The sequence below is a fragment of the Vidua chalybeata genome, chromosome 1, assembly GCF_026979565.1.
Source record: "Vidua chalybeata isolate OUT-0048 chromosome 1, bVidCha1 merged haplotype, whole genome shotgun sequence".
Classification (NCBI taxonomy): Eukaryota; Metazoa; Chordata; class Aves; order Passeriformes; family Viduidae; genus Vidua; species Vidua chalybeata.
Genome location: NC_071530.1, coordinates 5816748 through 5835690, shown reverse-complemented (window position 1 = coordinate 5835690; position 18943 = coordinate 5816748). Strand labels below are relative to the sequence as shown.

The window sequence follows — 18943 nt, the reverse complement described above, 5'->3', positions numbered from 1 at the left end:
GCAAGAGCTGTACGTATATAAAAACAGTCTCCAGCTTCAAAGTGCTTACAAGCCTTTGTAAAAGCCTCCTGAAGTTTTCTGTGAACTTGTTACTGTAAGAAGAAGAAAAAAAAATTACATATTTCTTCTTGGAACAAAATGTTTTTCAAATTTTTAGAAGAATGATTCATGTTTACTCTTATCTCCCTCCAGAGGAAAAAGAAAATGAGAAAATGAGTTTAGGAATATTTTCAGCCTTAGTCCCAGTCGGACAAATTTGAGGGAGCTGACCTGCAATTCACTGCTGTGCACAGCATCCATCCGTGCCACATTCCTTTCTCTGATGAGTCAGTGGACCTCACAGACCCCAAGTCTTGAGAATGACCCAACTTCAGCATCTCCCCCTTAACATTCCTTTGGTGCTCCCTATAGCCATATTATTTAGTTAGAATTAAAATAAGTTGTGGACAATGTTCAATTCCTGTAATCCTGCCAATGGAGAAACCTTATTAGGCCTGAAATGGCCTAAAAATGGATTCTGCTGAGGTGTCCCTTCTGCCCTGGGGACCCTGGACACTGGCTCTGAGCCATTACTCCTGCTGGATTCTGGGATCAAGGGGCTGTTGGGGTGCAGGGGCTCCAGGACATGAGCAGGGAGCACACATTCCCACTGCCTGGAAGAGGAGGATTGTTTTTTCTACAAGGACACTGTTTATTCCTGGTCCTGGTGGGGGCTGTGCTGCCCTCTCCACTAGGAAGGCAAGGGGCCAGAGAACTTCTGCAAGACAATGAGATGGCTTTGTCCTGTGCTACCCCACCCTCCATCCCATCCACAGCCCTGCCCTCCACCACTCCCTGACCCCAATCCCCCCCAGCCACTCCCTGCCCTTAAAACCTCCCCCGCCAGCCCCCTCTGCCACCCCCTGCCCCTGTTTGCACTCCTCCCACTCCCTGCTCCTAATGCCCCAGTCATTCCCTGTCCCTAACCCTTCTGCCCTGCCACCCCCTACCCCTAAACCTGCCCCCTGCAGCCTCTTGCCCCTAAATCTCACCGCAGTCCCCTGTCCCTATCCACACACACCCTCTGCCACGCCCTGGCCCGATCCACTTCCCAAAATCTTGCTCCCCAGCTCCCTCCACCATTCCCTGTCCTATTTGCACTTCCCAGAACCCCTACCCCTAAATCCCCTAAGCCATCCCTGCCCCATAACCTGTCCCATCCACACACACCTTCCACCACCCTCTTCCCCTAACCCTTCCCCTCCAGACACTGTCCCTAAAACTGGCCCCCTACCCCTAAACCTCCCTTTCTCTCCTCCCTGCCTCAAAATCTCCCTTTCTCCTAAACCTCCCCTCTGCAGCCCCTTGCCCCAAAATCTGCTTCTATCCATACTGCCAACTTCTGTCCCTAAATCTCCCCCTTCCCTAAACCTTCCCCTGCACCACTCCGTCTGCAAACCTGCCCCTATCCACACATATCCTCCACCTAGCCCTGTCCCTAAATCTTCAACCCCCAAGCCTTCTGCCCCCAAATTTCTCCCACCAGCCTACTCCACTACGCCCTGCCCCATAGTCTCTTCCTGTCACCCCCATGCCCCTAAACCTGCCCCTATCCACACACACTCTCTGCCACCTTCTGGCCCTAAATCTCCACCCTCAATCCCCTGCCCCTAAATCTCCACTTCCAGCCCCTGCTGCGATGCACACATTCCCTCTGCCCCTAAACCTCCAACCCTCCCGCAACCCTCTGTTCCTAAACCTTCCCTTATCCACACACACCCTCCGCACACTTTTCCCCTAAACCTCTCCCTCCAGCTCTTGCCCCTACACCCTCTCCCAAACCTCCCCCACCGGCAGTGCCCTGCCCGTACCCCCACACACCCTTCTGGCCCCGTATGTCCCTAAATCTGCACTCCCACCTTCTGTCCCTAAACCTGCCCCTCTCCACACACATCTCTTTGCCTCTTTATGCCCCTAAATCTGCACTCTCACCCTCTGCCCCTAAATCTCTCCTCCGCAGCCCCCCTGCCCTAGACCTGCCCATGTCCGCACACACCCTCCGCAGCCCCCGGCCCCTCTCCAGCCGGGCCTCCCCGCGGGGCGCGGCCGTGACGGGCAGCGCCGCTCCCCACTCAGCGCCCGCGGAGCCCCCGCGCCGCACCGCCCCCTCCAGCCCCTTTGTATCCAACATCCGGGTTTCCCCGCTGGCTCCGCGCTGGCTTCTCCCTTTTTTTAGAAGCCATTTTGGACGCGGTTCAGTTTTTTTTTTTTTTTTTTTTAATTATTAAAACAAAACCCCAAAACAACAACAACAACAAAACCCCAAACCCCATCAAACCTCCCTTTCCCTTCCCCCTCCACGCTGTGTTGTTTTTTTTTTTATTTTCCTCTCCCTCCTCCCCATCCCGCACATGGCACCTCCCGCCGCGCCCCCGCGCCCGCCGCCCCGCGCAGCCCCGCGATGCCGCGGCCCCCGCCGCCTCCTCCTCCTCCTCCTCCGGACCCCGCGGCCGCTCCGCGCCCCCTCCGCCAGCCCTTGCCTGCCGCTCCGCAGCCTCCCGCGATGCGGGGTCCGTAAAAACCGCGCACGGTCCCGCTCCTGCCGCCGCCGCGGGGAGCGCGCGTGGGTTGCGCGGGGAGGAGGAGGAGGAGGAGGAAGAAGGGGGGGGATGCGCGCGTGTGTGTGTGCGGGGGAACGGGGGGAGCGCGCAACCCGCGCGCGGCTGCGCGGGCATTGCGCGGGAACCGCGCGGGGCGGGGGGGGGGGGGTGCGTGTGCGTGTGCGCGCTCGCCCCTCGCTGCTGGGGGAGCCGGAGGGGCTGGGTTGGGAGGAGGAGGAGGAGGAGGAGGGGGAAGGGGAAGAGGAGGCGGAGGAGGAGGAGGGGGAGTCGGTGTGTGGTGCACGCCGCGCTCCCAGCACAAAAGCCCAGGGAAAGAAACTCTTGGAAAGCTGGGAGCGAACGGTGGGGCCGGGCAGGAGCAGGTCGAACCGTCCGGGTCTGTTCGTCTCCACTGGATAAATTTTGCAACTGCGAAGGAATTAAATCCGATTTTCTTGCTGTTGTTGTTTTTTTTTTTTTTTTTTTTTTTTTCCACCCCCTACCCTCAAGATTTTTTTCTTATTTTTTTTCTTTTTGAGAGCGAGAGGGAAGGCAGAGCCGCGCTTCTCCCCCCCCCCTCTTCTCACGCGCTCGATCTTTTTATTTTTATTTTTGTTTCCCTTGGGGTAGAGGTGCAAGCGAGGAAAAAAAAAAAAAAATAAAGGACTATGTTTGCTTCGTGGCTGACTTTCGCTGTGCTCTGGGGAACTTTCTGTGCAGGTAAGAGCCTTTCGGCGTGTTTACCTCCCGCTCGGGCTCTCGGTCGCGTCTCCAAATGCAGAATTGAATGGGCCGTGCGGTTATTTGCAGCCACCCTCCGAAGCACAGCACCCGAGCTGGGGAATCCCCCCACCGCTGCATCGGCTTCATTTCCTTTATTATTATTATTACTATTATTATTATTATGGTTCTTTTTTCTTTTCACTCCCTCTTCCTCCCTCTCCGTTTTCTCCCTGCTCGCAGGACGAGCCTTCCCGTGCTGCTTTTTGTTCCCTCCAGGCAGCCTGTGGGAATTCATGGCAATGTAAACACGGCGCGATCTCGAGGAAACTTTGCAAAAATGGGCATTTACTTCTGGGCGGGGGCGTGAGGGAGAAGCCGAGGATGTTGCCGGCGGGGGGGACAAGTTGGGAGCAGCGGGAGGAGACCTGGGGTCGCTCCGGAATGGTGCGGGGTCTCTCAGGTAGTGGCCATGTGTGCGCTCCGCTCCTGCCGGGCTGCGGTTGTGTAACTCGGGGGGGGGGTGTGCGGGACCCCTCCCCTCCACCCCGAAGGGAGCCCCTCGGTTCCCCATCTGACCCCCCGGGACGCGCTGTCCCGTAGGGGTTAGCAGGGAACGAGCCTATTGGGGCTGGCTGGCTCCGCGGGGAGCGGGGAGAAAGTTGGGAAAAAGGGGGTGTGTGCGGCGGGGGCTGCCTGGGGAGCATCCCTCCGGAGGAGGCTTCTGCGGCGGAGGAGGGTGTTTATTTTGTATCTTCTTCATCCCATTTATTTTATGGACATGGGCTACAAACTTCATCTCCAACCTGCGGGGTGCGCGTCGTGCCGAGGGACGCGGGTGGAAGTTCGCCCAAAGCCCGAGCACGGCCGGGGGAGTTGGAGGGGACACCCGGGCAGCGCTTGGGGAGGCGGGGAGGGGTCTCCATGGGGTGCCCCATCCCGCAGCCCTCGAGGGGGCGGGAGCGCTCAGACCCGCTGTGCTGCCCCCAGCACCTGAAAACGCGGGCACGCTGGAAATCCCCGCGCTCCCCACTTTACCCTCCTTGTTTTTATTATTCCTTATATTATTAGTATTATTTCCCCGATTCTTTTTTTATTATCGCTGCATTTTCCTCAGGAGAAGCCGGTGCGGCAGCAATTTTGCCTTCCCCTCTCTTGCCTGGTCACCACGACCCCCCCGGGGCTGAGCCCCCCGCCCCGCTCTGGGCAGTGACTTGTTACGTTCCTTCCATCTCCCGGCCGGGGGCTGGGGGGACGCGGGAGGGGTACGGGGCCGGTGTTGGGGGGCTGTTTGTGGCCGGGGGTTCCCGGGGGCAGGGCGCGGGAGGCAGCGATGCTGCAGCCGTGCCCGCTCCGCGATGGGCAGCCGGGGAGTTCCCGGCGGCTTTGCCATCACCCATTGTGCGGGTGGGGGCCAGGGGGGGTTTCCCCGCGTGTGCGTGCCCGGGTCCGGGTCCCCCGCCCCGGGGAAGGCGCTGCCCGGCGGGGCCGCGGCGCGGAGCGGGGGGAGCGGGCGCGGAGCCGGCCCCGGGGCGCTCCTGCAGCCGGGCTTCCTTTGTTCCGAATGCCCATTAAATATGCGCTGCCACCGCCTGCCTCTGCCATTACCGGCGGTGCCAGCGCTTCATTATTTTTTAAGTCACACCGAAAGTGCGTGCGAGTGGCAATAAAAAAGGGAGCGGACAATAAAAATTAAAAAAAAAAAAATTCATGTCTTAGTGAGCAAAGCCAGCTCGGGCTTTTTTTATCTGATGGCTGGGACACTTGTACGCAGCTTTGTTTCCATGTGCTGGGAAGGGGGTTGAGCGGGTTTGTATTTACATAGCAGTGCTGAGGAGGGCAGGTATTTTGGAAGGAGCAGGCGGGGGGGGCGGGGGGGGTTGTGTGTGTGCCAGCAGCATTCCTGGTGCTCGGCGTTGCTATCATCACAACAGCTCTCCTGGCTGGAAAATTCTATTATGTGCATAAAGGAGATTTATGGTCAATGTATTTTCTTTCCATATATCTTGGAATCCTTTTATCTCGGGTGATTCAATAAAAGAGATGGCTTCCGGATTTTTTTTTTTTTTTTTTTTTTTGGTTTTGTTTTTGGGTATGGCGTTGGGTTTTCGTTTGGTTTTGGTGTCTAACCTGATCCTATGGCTCTGTGCACAGAGTGGCTGAAATCTAAGTTGGAGGGAAAAAAAGCAATTGCTTAAAAAAAAAAACAAAACACCCTGAAAGCTTCTTAAATGTATCATGTTATGAAAAAGATAATCTGACAGGGCATACCTATGCTGAATTTTTCCTCACCCCCCCCCCCCGAAAATGCAATAAAGAAACCCCACAAAATGAATATAATTCTTTTTATTTGGAAAGGTCCTTTTGAATCACTAAATCAGTGCATTAGCCATTCTGTAAATCCCTCCCTCTCTTTTAAAGCCTTTCTGCCTTTCTTGTGATATTTATGAGTATTTATCAACGTGATCTTCATTGTCCAGTTTTTCCTAAAGCTGTTTAGTTAAAAAAAAAAAAGAGGAAAACAAGCTGAGATACCCAAAGTTGGAATGTGTTGCTGGGATTCAGAGCACTGGGCTTTGCTCAAAGTATGCCTTTTGTGTGTGTACATGTTAGGGCTCTGTGAAAGTGGTGGGCTTTTCGAAAATCACTTAACCTCCATTGTTGATGCTTCTCATCTCTACCTTGGTTGGCTGTAACAAAGCAAGCACGGGCTGCTGTTCTTAAAAAAAAAAATTCTGTTATGCTTAATTTTTTGGAATATTGAGGATTCATTGAGGAAAACATTATGTTTATTTTTAGCCCTTTGTTTGCAAATTCTCTGCAGCCCAAATGTTCAGAAATCATGTTTTAATCGATGAGCTTGAGAAAATACAGAAGGTGTAAAAGGATTTGTCTTGCAGAATGCATTGCTAACATGTTTTCCAAGCTATTACATTACTTTTATTTCGGTGCAAGTTTAAGTAATACCATGCAGCAATGAACTGTGCTGCAAATGGATCTGGTCTCCTCTTTCACTGTCTTGTATTTATCCTCTTGTGCTTGAGAAAGGGAATAAAACCGGCTTCATTAGCTTGCTAATTAAACACAATGAAGTGCGTGGCCCAAGGTTAATGGCAATGGCCTTTAAAAACACAAAACTCTTGAACAGGTGTTTAGGATATGTATTTTTTTAACCTGCTATCAAATCTAGATAATTATACCACCGACATAACCACTGTCAGAGTTCTGTGGAGAAGGAAATGCTGCGTTAGAGATGCCAGTGATCAGTGCATTATTTTTAGTGACATTATTTATAAACACCTCTCCAGGTCCTGCACAACCTGTGGTTTAGCTCCCCCCTTCTCCCCCCTCTCCATTTGGAAGCATCTCCTGCATCCTCCCTTTGGCTCCTGTGGACCAAGCAGCATTAAAAGTCCTGGATCTCTGAACCAGAGTGAGGGTCTAACCTGAGCCTGGGGAGTTAACTAAAGTATTTACAGGCTGAAATTTCTGCCATTGCTGGTGCCTTGGAGCAGCCCGTGCGGGCTGTGAGGCTCCTGCTCGCTGGCTGCGGTGGGAAGGAGCAGCCAATTAAAGCGGAGGGCTCGCAGTCCCCGCGCTCGAGCTGTCACCAGCCTCCTGTCCACTCTGCTCTCCATCAGCTAAAACACGCTTGTCAGGCTTTTTTGTGCTCCATGTGACGCAACAGTTGTGGACCTCCCCTGCTGACACTGAATAGATGGTAGAGAAGAAAAGAGCAGGCCAACCTCGCTGTTTTTTCTTTCCCCTCTTTTTTTTTTTTTTTTTTTCTTTTCTGTTTTGTTGTTGTTTTTGTTCTCCTCTCTCTCTCCCACCATCCTCCCCCTTCCCCATGCACACACTCCTTGCTTTGCAGATCAGCCTAGGAGTGCTCCCTGGCTTCTCCAGTTCTGGGGAACAGGACCAGTGCACAGGTTGAGGTGGAAGAGAGCATCTTTTGAGACGTTGGTGATGGATGATGGGACCGGCCCAGGAATTCTGCTGCTGTGCTATCCATGGGGTGGGTCCTCCTGCAGAAGTGTTGCAGGTGTAAAAGGGAGCAAGGGATGCTTGTCTTTATTTATCAAGGGTAAAGGAGGTGGATGGCAGAGATTTTCTGAGGCTGGGCACCTGTCAGGGGTGTGTTTGTGCACCCTGCCCAAAGGCAAAGTTGCCTGTTCCTAGAAAGTCATGACACCTTTAAAATAAAATAAATAGAAGTCAAAGTTACTCCATGTTTGGGGCCACGTAGCAGAAGGTATTTTGGCTGTCATGTTCCAGGACCTGCTTTTAGAAACATTTCTAAAATTTAGTGTTATAGTAGTTTACCTTGCAGTGCTGCACTAGAGTAGTCAGAATTAAATGGGATTTTAGGAGCACAGGATCTTTCAAGCCCCATGAAATGTAAGTAGAAATGACCCTTCTATCAAACATATACAGGACAGTGGTCTAAAAGTTGTGAAATATCTTGCTAACCCCCTGCTTCTGGCTCTGCAGGGCCCAGGCAAGGAAGGACACTGATGCTCTAATCTCCTTACAGTGCCTCCCAGCCCTTGCCTGGAAATCTGTGTGTCCAGCCCTGTCAGCTGGCACTGGAGAATCCTGGAGATTCTCCAGGATCAACTGGAGAAGTGTGGGTGAAATTTGGGAAGGGTGCAGGTAGGGGAGAGAACCTGCTGCTGTCCAGCTGTGATCTGGACCCACGTGAAAGCCCAGCTGGGTTCTTGCCCTCAGCCAACTGGAGAAGTGCTTGTGCACCGAGAAAGTCTCGTAGAGGCAGCTTGGGAAGTCAGGGTTGGTCGGTGCCTGCTGCAGAATTGGCATTTTCTTGCTGCTGGGCTGGAGGAGTGGTGTCACCGAGGCAGGTGGCCAAGTTTCCCAGGTCCCTCGGTGGGCAGGGAGGTGCTGTGCCTTGGCACCACCGCAGCACCCGCAGCTCCAGCGCTCTCCCTGCAACAAAACGTTGTGGGAACTTGGGAAATGGGAACCACAGAGTGTAATCTCTGCTTTAAAGAGGTGTTGTCTTTCTCTTTTATCCCTCCTTGGCCTTTGATTTTAAAACTAGCAGGGGAGTGTGATTTTCCTGCCTGGCCAATAGCACTGCCTGGTTCTGAATTATTCAGTGTAGCGCTTGGCATTCTGCACCCTGTTCCCACTTAAGCTCTTTTTCGCCTGTTCCTTCATGTGGAGATTTTCACATCACTGAAATTGGATGTGTTTAAGAGAGGTGTTTGTGGCCGAAGTATTCACCAGTATAAGCTCTACTCTTCCCCTTCCCTTTCCCCTCCATTAACCATTGAGGATCAACTAATGTCTAATCTCTTCTCTTCATTATTACTTCATTCTGAAATAATTTTGTATCTCATTAGTCATTTGTTCCTTTAAGGTGTATTAGAAAAATATATATCACTGCCCCCCAGTCTTCTTTGTAAGGTTTCTTGGAGCGACTGAACTCAGAGGGGCAAAGAAGTAAATTAAAAATGAAACACTCTGCCTGTGTTCTGCAGACCCAGCACATTTTATGCTTAGATTTGAATATAACTGTTGGTCTTTTTCGCCAGTTTCATGTTCTTTTCTGTCATCTTCCTCCTTTACTATGGTATAGCTTCAATTCAAACGAAAAGTTAAGAGCAGCAATTGTCAGTGTACACTATAAAATAATAATATGCTTCCCTGTAGCACACAAGTGCCTCTTATTTTGCCAGTATTTGAATCTTTTACTCTGATTAGGTTATTGCATGTGGCATTGGTCCATCATGCTACTTAAGAAAAAAAATCTGGTTTTGGTGTCTAGAAAAATACAGGTGCCTTAGAAAAATACAGCTCCTCTTTTTGCAAAGTGCTGTTTTTGTAGAGAGAAGGTCCCTGCCCCAAAAGCCCTTAGCAGAGGGGTCAAGAGGGAGGAAATTCTGTCTGGAAGCACTCCCTGCTGCATCATGAAGTGGTTCAGCCAAGGTCACACCCAATATTTTGTACCTGTAACTGAAAGAAGAATCTGCATGAAGAAATGTTTCTGTATGGGGTAAAATTTGGCTTCAACCTGAGCATGCTCTGTCCACTTTATTTTAAAAATTTCTTTTCTTCTGATGACTGTGCTGGAGGTGGCTGGTGTATTTTTAGTCTCGGAGAGATCCTTTTCTCTTAGTTTGGGCTGCCTGCAGGCAGGGACCGGCTCATACAGGTGTGCAAAAAGCAGCACAGAGGAAGGAGCAGCCTGTTTGTGCCTGGCTGGAGGAGGATGTGAATGACCAGTGTGAATGATGTGTTTCTCATCAATAATTCCACGATTTCCACCTCGGTGTGTCCTTTCACCCCAGATTCGGTTTCAGACTTTGGGGGAGCTCTGCTCAGAGCATTGCACGGCCCTGGCTGCAGAGCAAGAGGCAGCCTGGGCCTGGAGCACCCTTTTTGCCTTCATGATGGGTTTGGGGTGTATTAAGGAGCTGGAATAAACCTTTCAAAGTGTCTTCTAGAAGTGCAGCTTGTATCTCTGGATGTTTAATCTGGGAACATAACAAAAATTTACCAGTTATTCCCTGGTGGGAGTGACTTCTCTGAGATCTTGAAGTCAGTGGCAGGACAAGGGCATTGCTCCCCATCCCCTTGGGTCCGTGGCTGGTGCTCTGACCACCTTATTATCCTTTTTTTGTCCACCTGGAATTAAATTTGCTGGGAAAAATAGAATATTTTTGGTAACTTTATTAAACCAGAGGTATCATTTTGGGCTTTTTTTCCCCTGTCTCAGTCTCATAGTAATGTGTCGTGTACGAGTGCCTCCTCTTTAAATAAAGAGGATAAAGCACATGAAAAGATGCAGTGCTTTACAATCTGAGCTCCATTAATTTTCACTGAAGTGGATACTCATGCAAATTTAGGTGTGGATTTTGAACTGGACTTCTTATGTAAGTACTTTTGTGTGACAAAGGGAGAAGAAAAAGGTGCTCCTGGGAGCAGAGGGGGTGAGGTAATCCTCCTCCAGTAAAGCTGGAAATTGAATGTATTGCTGTCAGTTTTATAGAGAAATAAACAAAACCTGGGGGAAATGAGTGTGTCTGGCACTTTCTGGACCAACCCCAAATCCCAGACCTGTGCTGAATGAGTCTCAAACCACAGCAGCAAAGGCTGTCATTTTAAAAATTCCATACTAGCTGAGACTGTAGGGTCTTAGGTGCTGTGACTGCTTCTGCCTTTTATTAAAAAATTATTTATTTGTCTTATTTAAAGCTTTTTCCCATTATAGTACTTGTATTCTTAGTGGTAGCAGAACTTTAAATTTTCTGTGTGGTGCCAGTAGTGCTAATGCAATGCTTCTTTCTAATTTATTTCTCTAAGGTGTGAGATGATAAGCCTTTGAGTGGATGAGAGGGATAAAGTTAGCTCCATTTGTGCCTGATCTATCAAATGGTCAATCTAGGTCACTAACTGTTCTTTTCTTCGACATTTAGCTCTTTAAAAACGCCTTGTGTAATGGGTGCAACCTCTAAAATTCGGCTTTTAGGAATATTTTGCTTATACATAATTTACCTCTGCTGACTGCTTTGAATTCCTGGGGAGGGAGGAATGCAACCATGGGTCTGAAGTGAAGAAAAGTTCAATCAGAACTCGTCTCCTTTTTGTGACTTTTAAAAAGTATTTCAGAATATGAGAATATTGCAGGGGTTTTAAGCCCTTTTAGTGGTTTTCTTATGTTTTACAGTCTTTGGATTATTTCTGAGGGCTGGTGGCTGTTGCTGCAGTTTGGCTGAGCTGTCTGCAAACTCCCCCCTCCAGTTGCTCTGTTTGCTACTGATACTTTCTTCTGGGAAAAGAGAGAATTTGAGCTTTGCACAATTGATGTCCAGGCCTTTCTCTGAGGCAGCAAGCTGAGCTTTACAATAAGAAAGGTGTGAGGAGGCTGTGGCACTGGTTTTGGAAGAGCCAGTGAGCTTTGTAGGCACTCAGGTGTGAGAAGACATTGGCTTTGCTTCAGACCTGTGCATTGCCACATGGATTTGCAGAAGTCCCTTACTCAGCAGAGAGAAACTGCAGTAGACTTGGGTTGCAGCTGCTCAGCGAAGTCCAGATTTGTGGTTATCCTGGTGGTAGCCTTGTCCTCACTCTTGGGACAACTGAGCCATGGCAATGCGACCTCCAGGCTCCCAGCTCTTTTCTTCCTCCAAGACTTTATGCTTTGAGGTTTTATTTCCCCTCAATGTGGCAGCTGGAACAGTGGGGTTTGTATGGCCACTTCAGTTCCCGGGAGTAATTAATGGGTTAAGAATGCTAATTCCCCTGTATATTTGCAGGCTGGGAAATTCAGTTGTCCTTGGGTTTTTGTGGTGAGAGTATCCAGTTACAGCCCAGCAACAGCTATTGGGCAGCTCTTGGGTGCACAAAAGTTTGAACTGAATAATCCTTTTCTTTCACATGCACCCACAGCTTATCAGGCACTTTTAGTTTTATAGGAAAGCTTCTGTTAAAGCACATTCTTACACCTGGGATAAGGCATTTTTCCAAATGCCTGTTGCAGTTGTGCTGGAAAACACTCACCTGTGTGGCTCCTAAAAAGTGAGTTTTTGTGGTGGACAATAGGCACTGGTGCTGACACACCTGGAGCAGTTCCCTGCTATGAAATTCCTTTTTATGTAAGGAGCCTGGGATGCAGATAAAGCTCAGCACAGCCTGAAGCAGGATGGTGCTTTTTGATGCTTGGTGCTGCCTTCCTGGGATGCTGCTGCCAGGTGTGGGGTGGAATTGAGTGCCCAGCTCTGGTGAGAATTCTGAAGCCATGGCATCACCATCTCTGAATGGAAGCTCAGGTGGGGATGCTGTCATGGTGTGCCCTGCCACTGAGCAGTCTCATCCCTGCTCCTGGGCTTCCTTTGAAATATTTCAAAGACAAATGTTTTTAAAAAACCCCTAACCAAAACACAAATCACAACTTCCTCCCCCCCAAAAAGCAAACCTCAGAAAAAAGGCCAATGAATCCCCCCAGCAACCCAAAACTCATGGAAATGAATGTTTGATCTGATTGCTGTTGTTTTACTGCCACAGGCTCCTCAAGCTCCTGGAGCATCTTTGTGAAGTGAAGTCATGAAACTGGGCCCTGTGGAAGGGCTCAGTAATAGCAAGAAGTTCCTGTGTAGGTTTTAATCACCTTTTACAGTCTTTGAAACAACACGGTGTCCCTCCAGTCCCAATTTCCAGGCTTCTTTGGGTATGTGATAAAGACCAGCAATGCCTGATGGAGCCTTCTGATGAGCACACTTGCTGTCCCTGGGTGTTTCCTCTCCTGGGTACAGCTTGGTGGCACAAAGCTCATTCAGCCTGGATTTTGCTGGATGTAAAAAAGAAAAAAAGGAAAGGAAAATAGCCCACCCATTGAATGTGCTGTCCCCAGGGCTGCTGTCTCCTGATGCCCTGACACTTTGCCTGTTCACATTTGCTGGAGATTGGCTGCATGTGCCCATTCCTGGAGGGCATTTTAACACTTATATTGTGCCTTAGATAACTGTGGAAGTCTTTTACAGCTAATTTTTATTGCTGTAGAAAGTTTTCTCTAGATACATAGCTTCTGTTATCATCTAATGGGACAGAGTTAGTGTTGCTAAAAGCAAACATGAGAAACTTTTTTTTTGTTGTTGTTGTTGTTAATTGGTAATAGAATTTCCTTCCCCGTGCAATGGTGTAGGGATCAACTGCTTATTATGTAGCAGCTAAAAGAAACCCTCCAAGGTAACTGTGAGCCTGGGAGGTAAATGAGATGCAAGTGTATCTGTCTGGGTAACTGTGTCTGTAGGCTCCTTCTCAATGAATCCCTGGTGAAAGAAGAGACCCTGGGCGAGGGCCGTGTCCTTCTCCTGCACCCCAGAGTTGCCCCGTTGACATCCCCGATGCTTTTTGTACGTGGAAATGATTTTGAATGAGCTAACATGCACAGCTTTGAAGTGTGGTACAACAAAATAAAGTTGGCTAAAAATAGGTCTGGATATGAAAGACAGGCAAAAACGGGGAGAGGGGGGAGCTGAGAGTCGTTTTACAGGCATTGTTGATAGAATTTCAGGGTCCCGAGGAGGGAAGATGAATGTCTTTCTGTTATAGTAACAGCTGCTCTCTGTCCATCGGGATCCAGTGTTTGCCTATCCAACTCATAATAATTAAACAAAAGAGTTATTTCATAGCAGCCTTGGTGGAGGATTTATGTTGGAATTTTATCTTTTTCGATTTATACTTTTCTTTGTCTAATTCAGAAAAATGTGAAGTTAACCTCTCACCTGGGCTGGGGCTCACCCCTCATCAGATCTGTTACAACTGAGGGGAAGCTCTCTGGTGGCTGGGCCATTCAGGGCTATATTAATTAAACAAACCAAAAGAAAAAAAAAATCATTAAGCTTCTCTATTGCACTTGTTCTTTGTGAGCTTTCCAGGGGTTTTGTGTCCTGAATGTGTGATTCAGGTGTGAGTAGCTCCCTAGTATGGCCACTCAATGCAATGTGCAGGTTTCTTTTCTTCTTTCCTTTTACTTTTTAGTGATTTCCATTCCCCTCTCCATCTTGAGAGCTGGGAGGTCTCTTGTCTCAGAGAAGAGACACAAAGAAGTCTCAGATGCAAAGTGTAGCAGCATTTTGGGAACAGATCTGCATTTTGGGAATGGATCTACTTTGTGTGGCTTTATTCAGTTAACTCTGCAAAACCTCTTGGTGTGGGTCAGTCTTGGGGGCAGAGAGGTCCAGAATGAGGCAAATCTTCCTTAACTGGTACCTTCTCATGTATTCAGCCACAACTTTTACCACAATTTGGGCTTACAGCCTCCTCTTTGCAGAACTCTCCCACCATGTTCTGTCACCTGCCCCCATAGAGGGTTTCCAGAAGATTGCACCTGGCAAAAGCTGGATTGTCACTTCTTTCCATCACAGTGGCACAGTTTTTTTTTAAAAGACATGCTGAAGCTACCATTCCTTGAGGATCACAGGCTAGAATTTATCCACTGCTGAAGCTCCACAAACAGCTCCCTGATGTCCAGGGCTCCTATCACAGGATCCTTTCCCAAGCCTTAATGGAATCCATGTCTCCATGTAGCTGCCTTTTGAACCCTGCCTGTTAATTTAATACCATTTACCCCTCTCCAAAAAAGAGTAGGCCCAGTTGGATGATAAGGTTAAAACCTGAGCTGTGCTATGTTTATATTAATAATTTCTTACTGGTGAAATATGGACCGGAGACTTTGCTCATTCATTTAAACCTCATAGTTAATAGGCAATGGTGGAAATGTACCATGTGCATAATTGTTGCAGTGACCTGATTTCACATGCACTTCTTATCTAACTTCCAATAAAAAAAAAAAAAAAAAAAAAAAAAAAAAAAAAAAAAATTGATTTTGGGAGCCCTGTGAAGGAGAAGAAAACCACTTATTTCAACCCCCAAATTCCTCTGAGCTGTAGAAACATTGTCAAAGTAATTGTAGCCTTTTCAATTTTTTTTTCTGCGTAGATTTCTTTCTGTGTAGTCTCGGAAAAACTGTGCTCTGTTGATGGATGTCACTGTTTTTTTACTTGTGACAAATATCTCCCAAGGTATTGTTTGAGTGATGTAGAATTGGTTCATGTGTAAAATTCTAGTTTTTCATGAATACTTTATCATGAATATGTGCGTGCCAGGTTTTTCTGGATTAAGGTGTTACACCTTTAGAGGTTTGCTGTGGGATATCATCTTAATCATTTTTGCTGTAATTTAATCATCTTAATTAAAACTGCATTGAATTGTGGAAAGTAATTTGGGTCTGGAGAGCAGTGGGGTTCATATTTGTATTTTTTTTTTTTGTCTTGTTGGATGATGGTAATGGTCTTGGCAAGTTTCTGCTAAAAATTAGCACAGTCTATAAAAACTCATGTTGCCAAGTTAGTCCAGTATTTCTCCAGCTAATTGTGGCCTTGAAGAGTATAATATAAAAGGTCATCTTTGTTAGTGAACTGCAGGCTTCTCCTGCGAGACAGAAATCCATGTCCTTATCAAGGATGAAATCTTGGCTCCTTGGTTACCCAATTGAGCTTTGCTATAATTTGGACATCATTAGGCTCTTTATTAAAGCAGAGGAACACTCTAATCAATCTTGGTGCTTTGCTTTCTTAAATCTACTTCTGTATCTGCATTTCTGTTATGGCTTCCCTTTCTTTTCCTGCTTCGTGTACCCCAGGAAGGAAAAGGGTCTGAAAAATGACATGGCATGAAAAGTTGCCGGTTTCCTCTTTTTGGGGTGTTTCTTTCCCAGAAAGCTTCTGTTTGTGACAAGAGTTATGAGAGTGTGATGTTCAACCTCCTCATTTGAGGTGTGTGTTGAGAAGTGTGAGGAGACATTCTGGAAAGAGCTATCACTCAGTTTGGTTTGTGCTCTTAAACAATAAAAAAAAAAAAAAAACCATAAAACTCCACAAAGCCAAAATTTATTAGTGGTTGGCATTACTGACATTACTTTTGCTTTAAACACAAACAAAAGGGGTTTAGTCATTTTTTTGGTGGGAAAAAAAGCCTTCTACCCAAGCCAGATTTCTGTTTCTGTGGCACACGGTCACGGGGTAGAATTGTGGGGGAAAGAAAGAGGTTTGTATTGTGCTTTTATCCCTTTTTTTGTGTTCTGGGATTTGTTTTCATTGAGATGTTGGCACTCCCAGGAACGTATTTCTGTGGCTCTGATTTGTGCATTGTAAAACATAGCCAACGTTTGCCATTTCTTTGTTCAACTGCTGTTTCTTTAACCAGCAGATATTTTTCTAGTTGGATAGATAAATGGATCTTTCCCTGTTACTGGCAGTTAGACCTGACTTTGCACAGCTATAAGAGTTAGATCTGTGCTTCAGCAGAGCTTCCTTCTCAAGGATTTGGAGAGTCTAGAATTTGGTGGCTTCCATCACCTGTGTTTGGATGGATGATGTGACAAGCGCTGCATAGTTTTGCAGTCAGTCCATGCATGTGCTGTGGCTCTGCTCAGATAACATGTTACACTTTTAAAAACAAGTAAAACTGGAAAAGAGACTGTGTTGTGCTTGCAGATGGAGAAAGCTCCATCCAGGGACTTTGGTATCTAGCAACTTCTGTTCAGGAGTCCTCCTTTCCCCTGAATCTGCTTACAGGGGCTCCCAGGCTCACGCTGGTCACAGCTGCATGCTGAGGTGCTGAGGTGCATCAGGAATGGGCTGTGCACCACCTCATTGACAACCCCCTGGCTGGCACTTCCCCAGCTCCTGCCTAATGGATCCACGTGTTCTTCAGGAGCTTTCCCCTGGACTCCCTGGCTGGTGCAAAGATTTGTTCTTTGAGTAATTAGGAGAACCAAATGTTTCTGCTCTGGAGGGGTGAGCTTCCTCGGGCTGCGAGTTTTTAATGAAAACTTTAGGTTATGAATGTGTCATCATCTCATTACTGTTCCTTACTGCGTGGCATCCCGTTGGTCGGAGGTAGTTTAACTGTCTCCAGCCTAAATTGAGTGCTGCTTTAGGTATTTATAAACTCTACAACTGTTAAACCAAGCCAAACCTCCTGTTTCAGCAATGGCAGAGGGGTTGAAGACAAGGAGTTGTCTAAGGAATACAGTCTATTATAGGTTAGGTATAAATCAACCTGACTTGTGGGTGTTGGGAGGAAAATTTCCTTGGGGACTAGTAATCCAGAATCAGCCTCCTATAAATCTGCTCAGATCTTCTCCTGAATTGTGTGGAGGTACTGGAGAGCTGATTATGGATGTAGACCATGGATCTGGGAGTGTGAAATACTGCTGCTTGTCCCCTTCCATCACCACGCTGGACAGACAGGTCCAAGGAGCAGATTGTTTTCGGTGTGGTAGAAGTGATGAGTTCATTGTTCTGTTCCCTCCCTCCCTCCCTCCCTCCCAGTAAAACCTGCAGACTTGGCTTTAGATATTGGGACTTGAAAGCAGACAGCAACAAATATAACAAAGTTTTTTGGTTTTTTTTTTTTTCTGGGGTTTCAGGTGCAAGAATGCACGTTAATCATGTTTTTACGCTTTTCTGTATTTCTTTTCCCCTTCCTTGAGGGTAGAAAATATTTTTCTTTAAAGGAAAAGCAATGTTTTACATCTTCTAAATGACCCTGAGGGATGCAGCAGCAAAAATCCAGCTCCTCATGGGGTAGTGAGAAATCCTGGGAAGGAAGAGTAGGGCATGAACCAATGTCACCATATCTGCAGGGACAGGTTGGCTCTTGTCAGCTGGACAGAGGCAGTGTTTGCCTGTCATTGCTTGCTTTCTTCAAACAAAGAGTGTTTTTGTTGTTTTATGGTACTACCCTGTTGCCAGCAGCTCTCTTGGTGCTTAGGATCAGGCACCTCCTTTGAGGTGTTGGACTTGTCCTGCCTCGTGTTGGTCACCTCCTTTTCATACCCGTGTCCATCCTGGTTTGCTCAGTGCTCAGATCAGTGTTTACAGGAGGTTTCTCCTAATGGGAAACATGGCCAGTAGCAAGTGATACATGAGCTTGGTTTGTGAGCCTTTATTAACCTTCTTCTTTTATCACTTCTCGAGCAACTTGCCTACTTCTCTCATTATTTGGGTTGTTTTGCTTTTTGTTTGTGTCCTCTCCACCTCTCTTTCTCTTTACAAGAGATTTGTCTTTTCCAGCTTCAGTAATTGTTTCCTCACTTACCAGAACAAAAGCAGCTGAGCCTGGTGGATTTTTTTTTTTGCTTGTGTGTGTGCAGGGATTTTGCCAGGGTATTTTTATGGACACTGCTGCTGAGCTCATCAGCAGTGCCGGGCAGGAAAGCCAGACTCTGGTACAGATTAGATATCTTTACAGATTTTTATCTCCAGTTTGCAGGGAAGGATGTCCTGAAGTCAATCTTCACAGTTCAGAGGAGGAGAGGAGTGGTGGGGGCTGTGGGCAGGGACCCTCTTGCAGCATCTCCATCAGTGGAGAGATCATCCTGCTGTGATGGTCCTGTCAATCCTTCTGTGTTTGCAATGAACTCTTCCCTTCCCCTCCCCAAGTGCCTGTTGCTCCTCACAGCTGGAGGAGCCTACCTAGAACTGGAGAAACTGTCCCTGCTCTTTTTCCCCACTGAGGCTGTAATCTTCTCCATTGCCCAGAGAAGCTGTGGCTGCCCCATCCCTGGAAATGTCCAAGGCCAGGCTGGACAGGGCTTGGAGCAACTTGGTACAGTGGAAGGTGTCCCTGCCCATGGCAGGAGATTGGAATGAGCTGATCTATAAGGTTCCTTTCAGCTCAAAGCATTTGGGGATCTTCTGGCTCTCCCACTGGGGTTCTGGTGACAATTTGCAATTGGTCTATTCTCCTTAAACCATGTCTGATAAAAGCTTTTTATTTATCTGTCTCCTAAGTAGATGTTTGTGGGTGAATGCTTGCAATGCTTTTTGCTTATTTCTTTTCCTGCTCCTTGTCTTCCAAGAGCCCTGTAGGGGAGCTGAATCAAACCCTCTGGCTCTGGAGCATCCTCTGTCCCGAGCTCAACTCCATTTCCCAGCAAGACCATGCTTGCCACATTTTTTTTGCAGCTCCTGCTGTGATTAGATCCATTTTGGCTGCAATTTATAGACATTGCAGGGTCCTCTTGTGTGACACTCATCCCTCCCCCATCCCCTGGGTATCTGGGACACTGTTATCTGCTGCAGCCCTTGTTTGGTGGGGCATGAGCTGTC

General features: G+C 47.8%; 1 protein-coding gene across 1 annotated transcript in view; it reads left to right on the top strand.

The window, feature by feature from the left end:
* Nucleotides 1-3247: 3247 nt before the first annotated feature.
* Nucleotides 3248-18943, top strand: part of ACVR2B (activin A receptor type 2B) — a 96019-nt gene continuing 80323 nt past the window's right edge. The window contains exon 1 of the mRNA XM_053950139.1: nucleotides 3248-3299. Coding sequence (XP_053806114.1) covers nucleotides 3248-3299 — 52 coding nt within the window. The remainder of the gene's footprint in view (nucleotides 3300-18943) is intronic.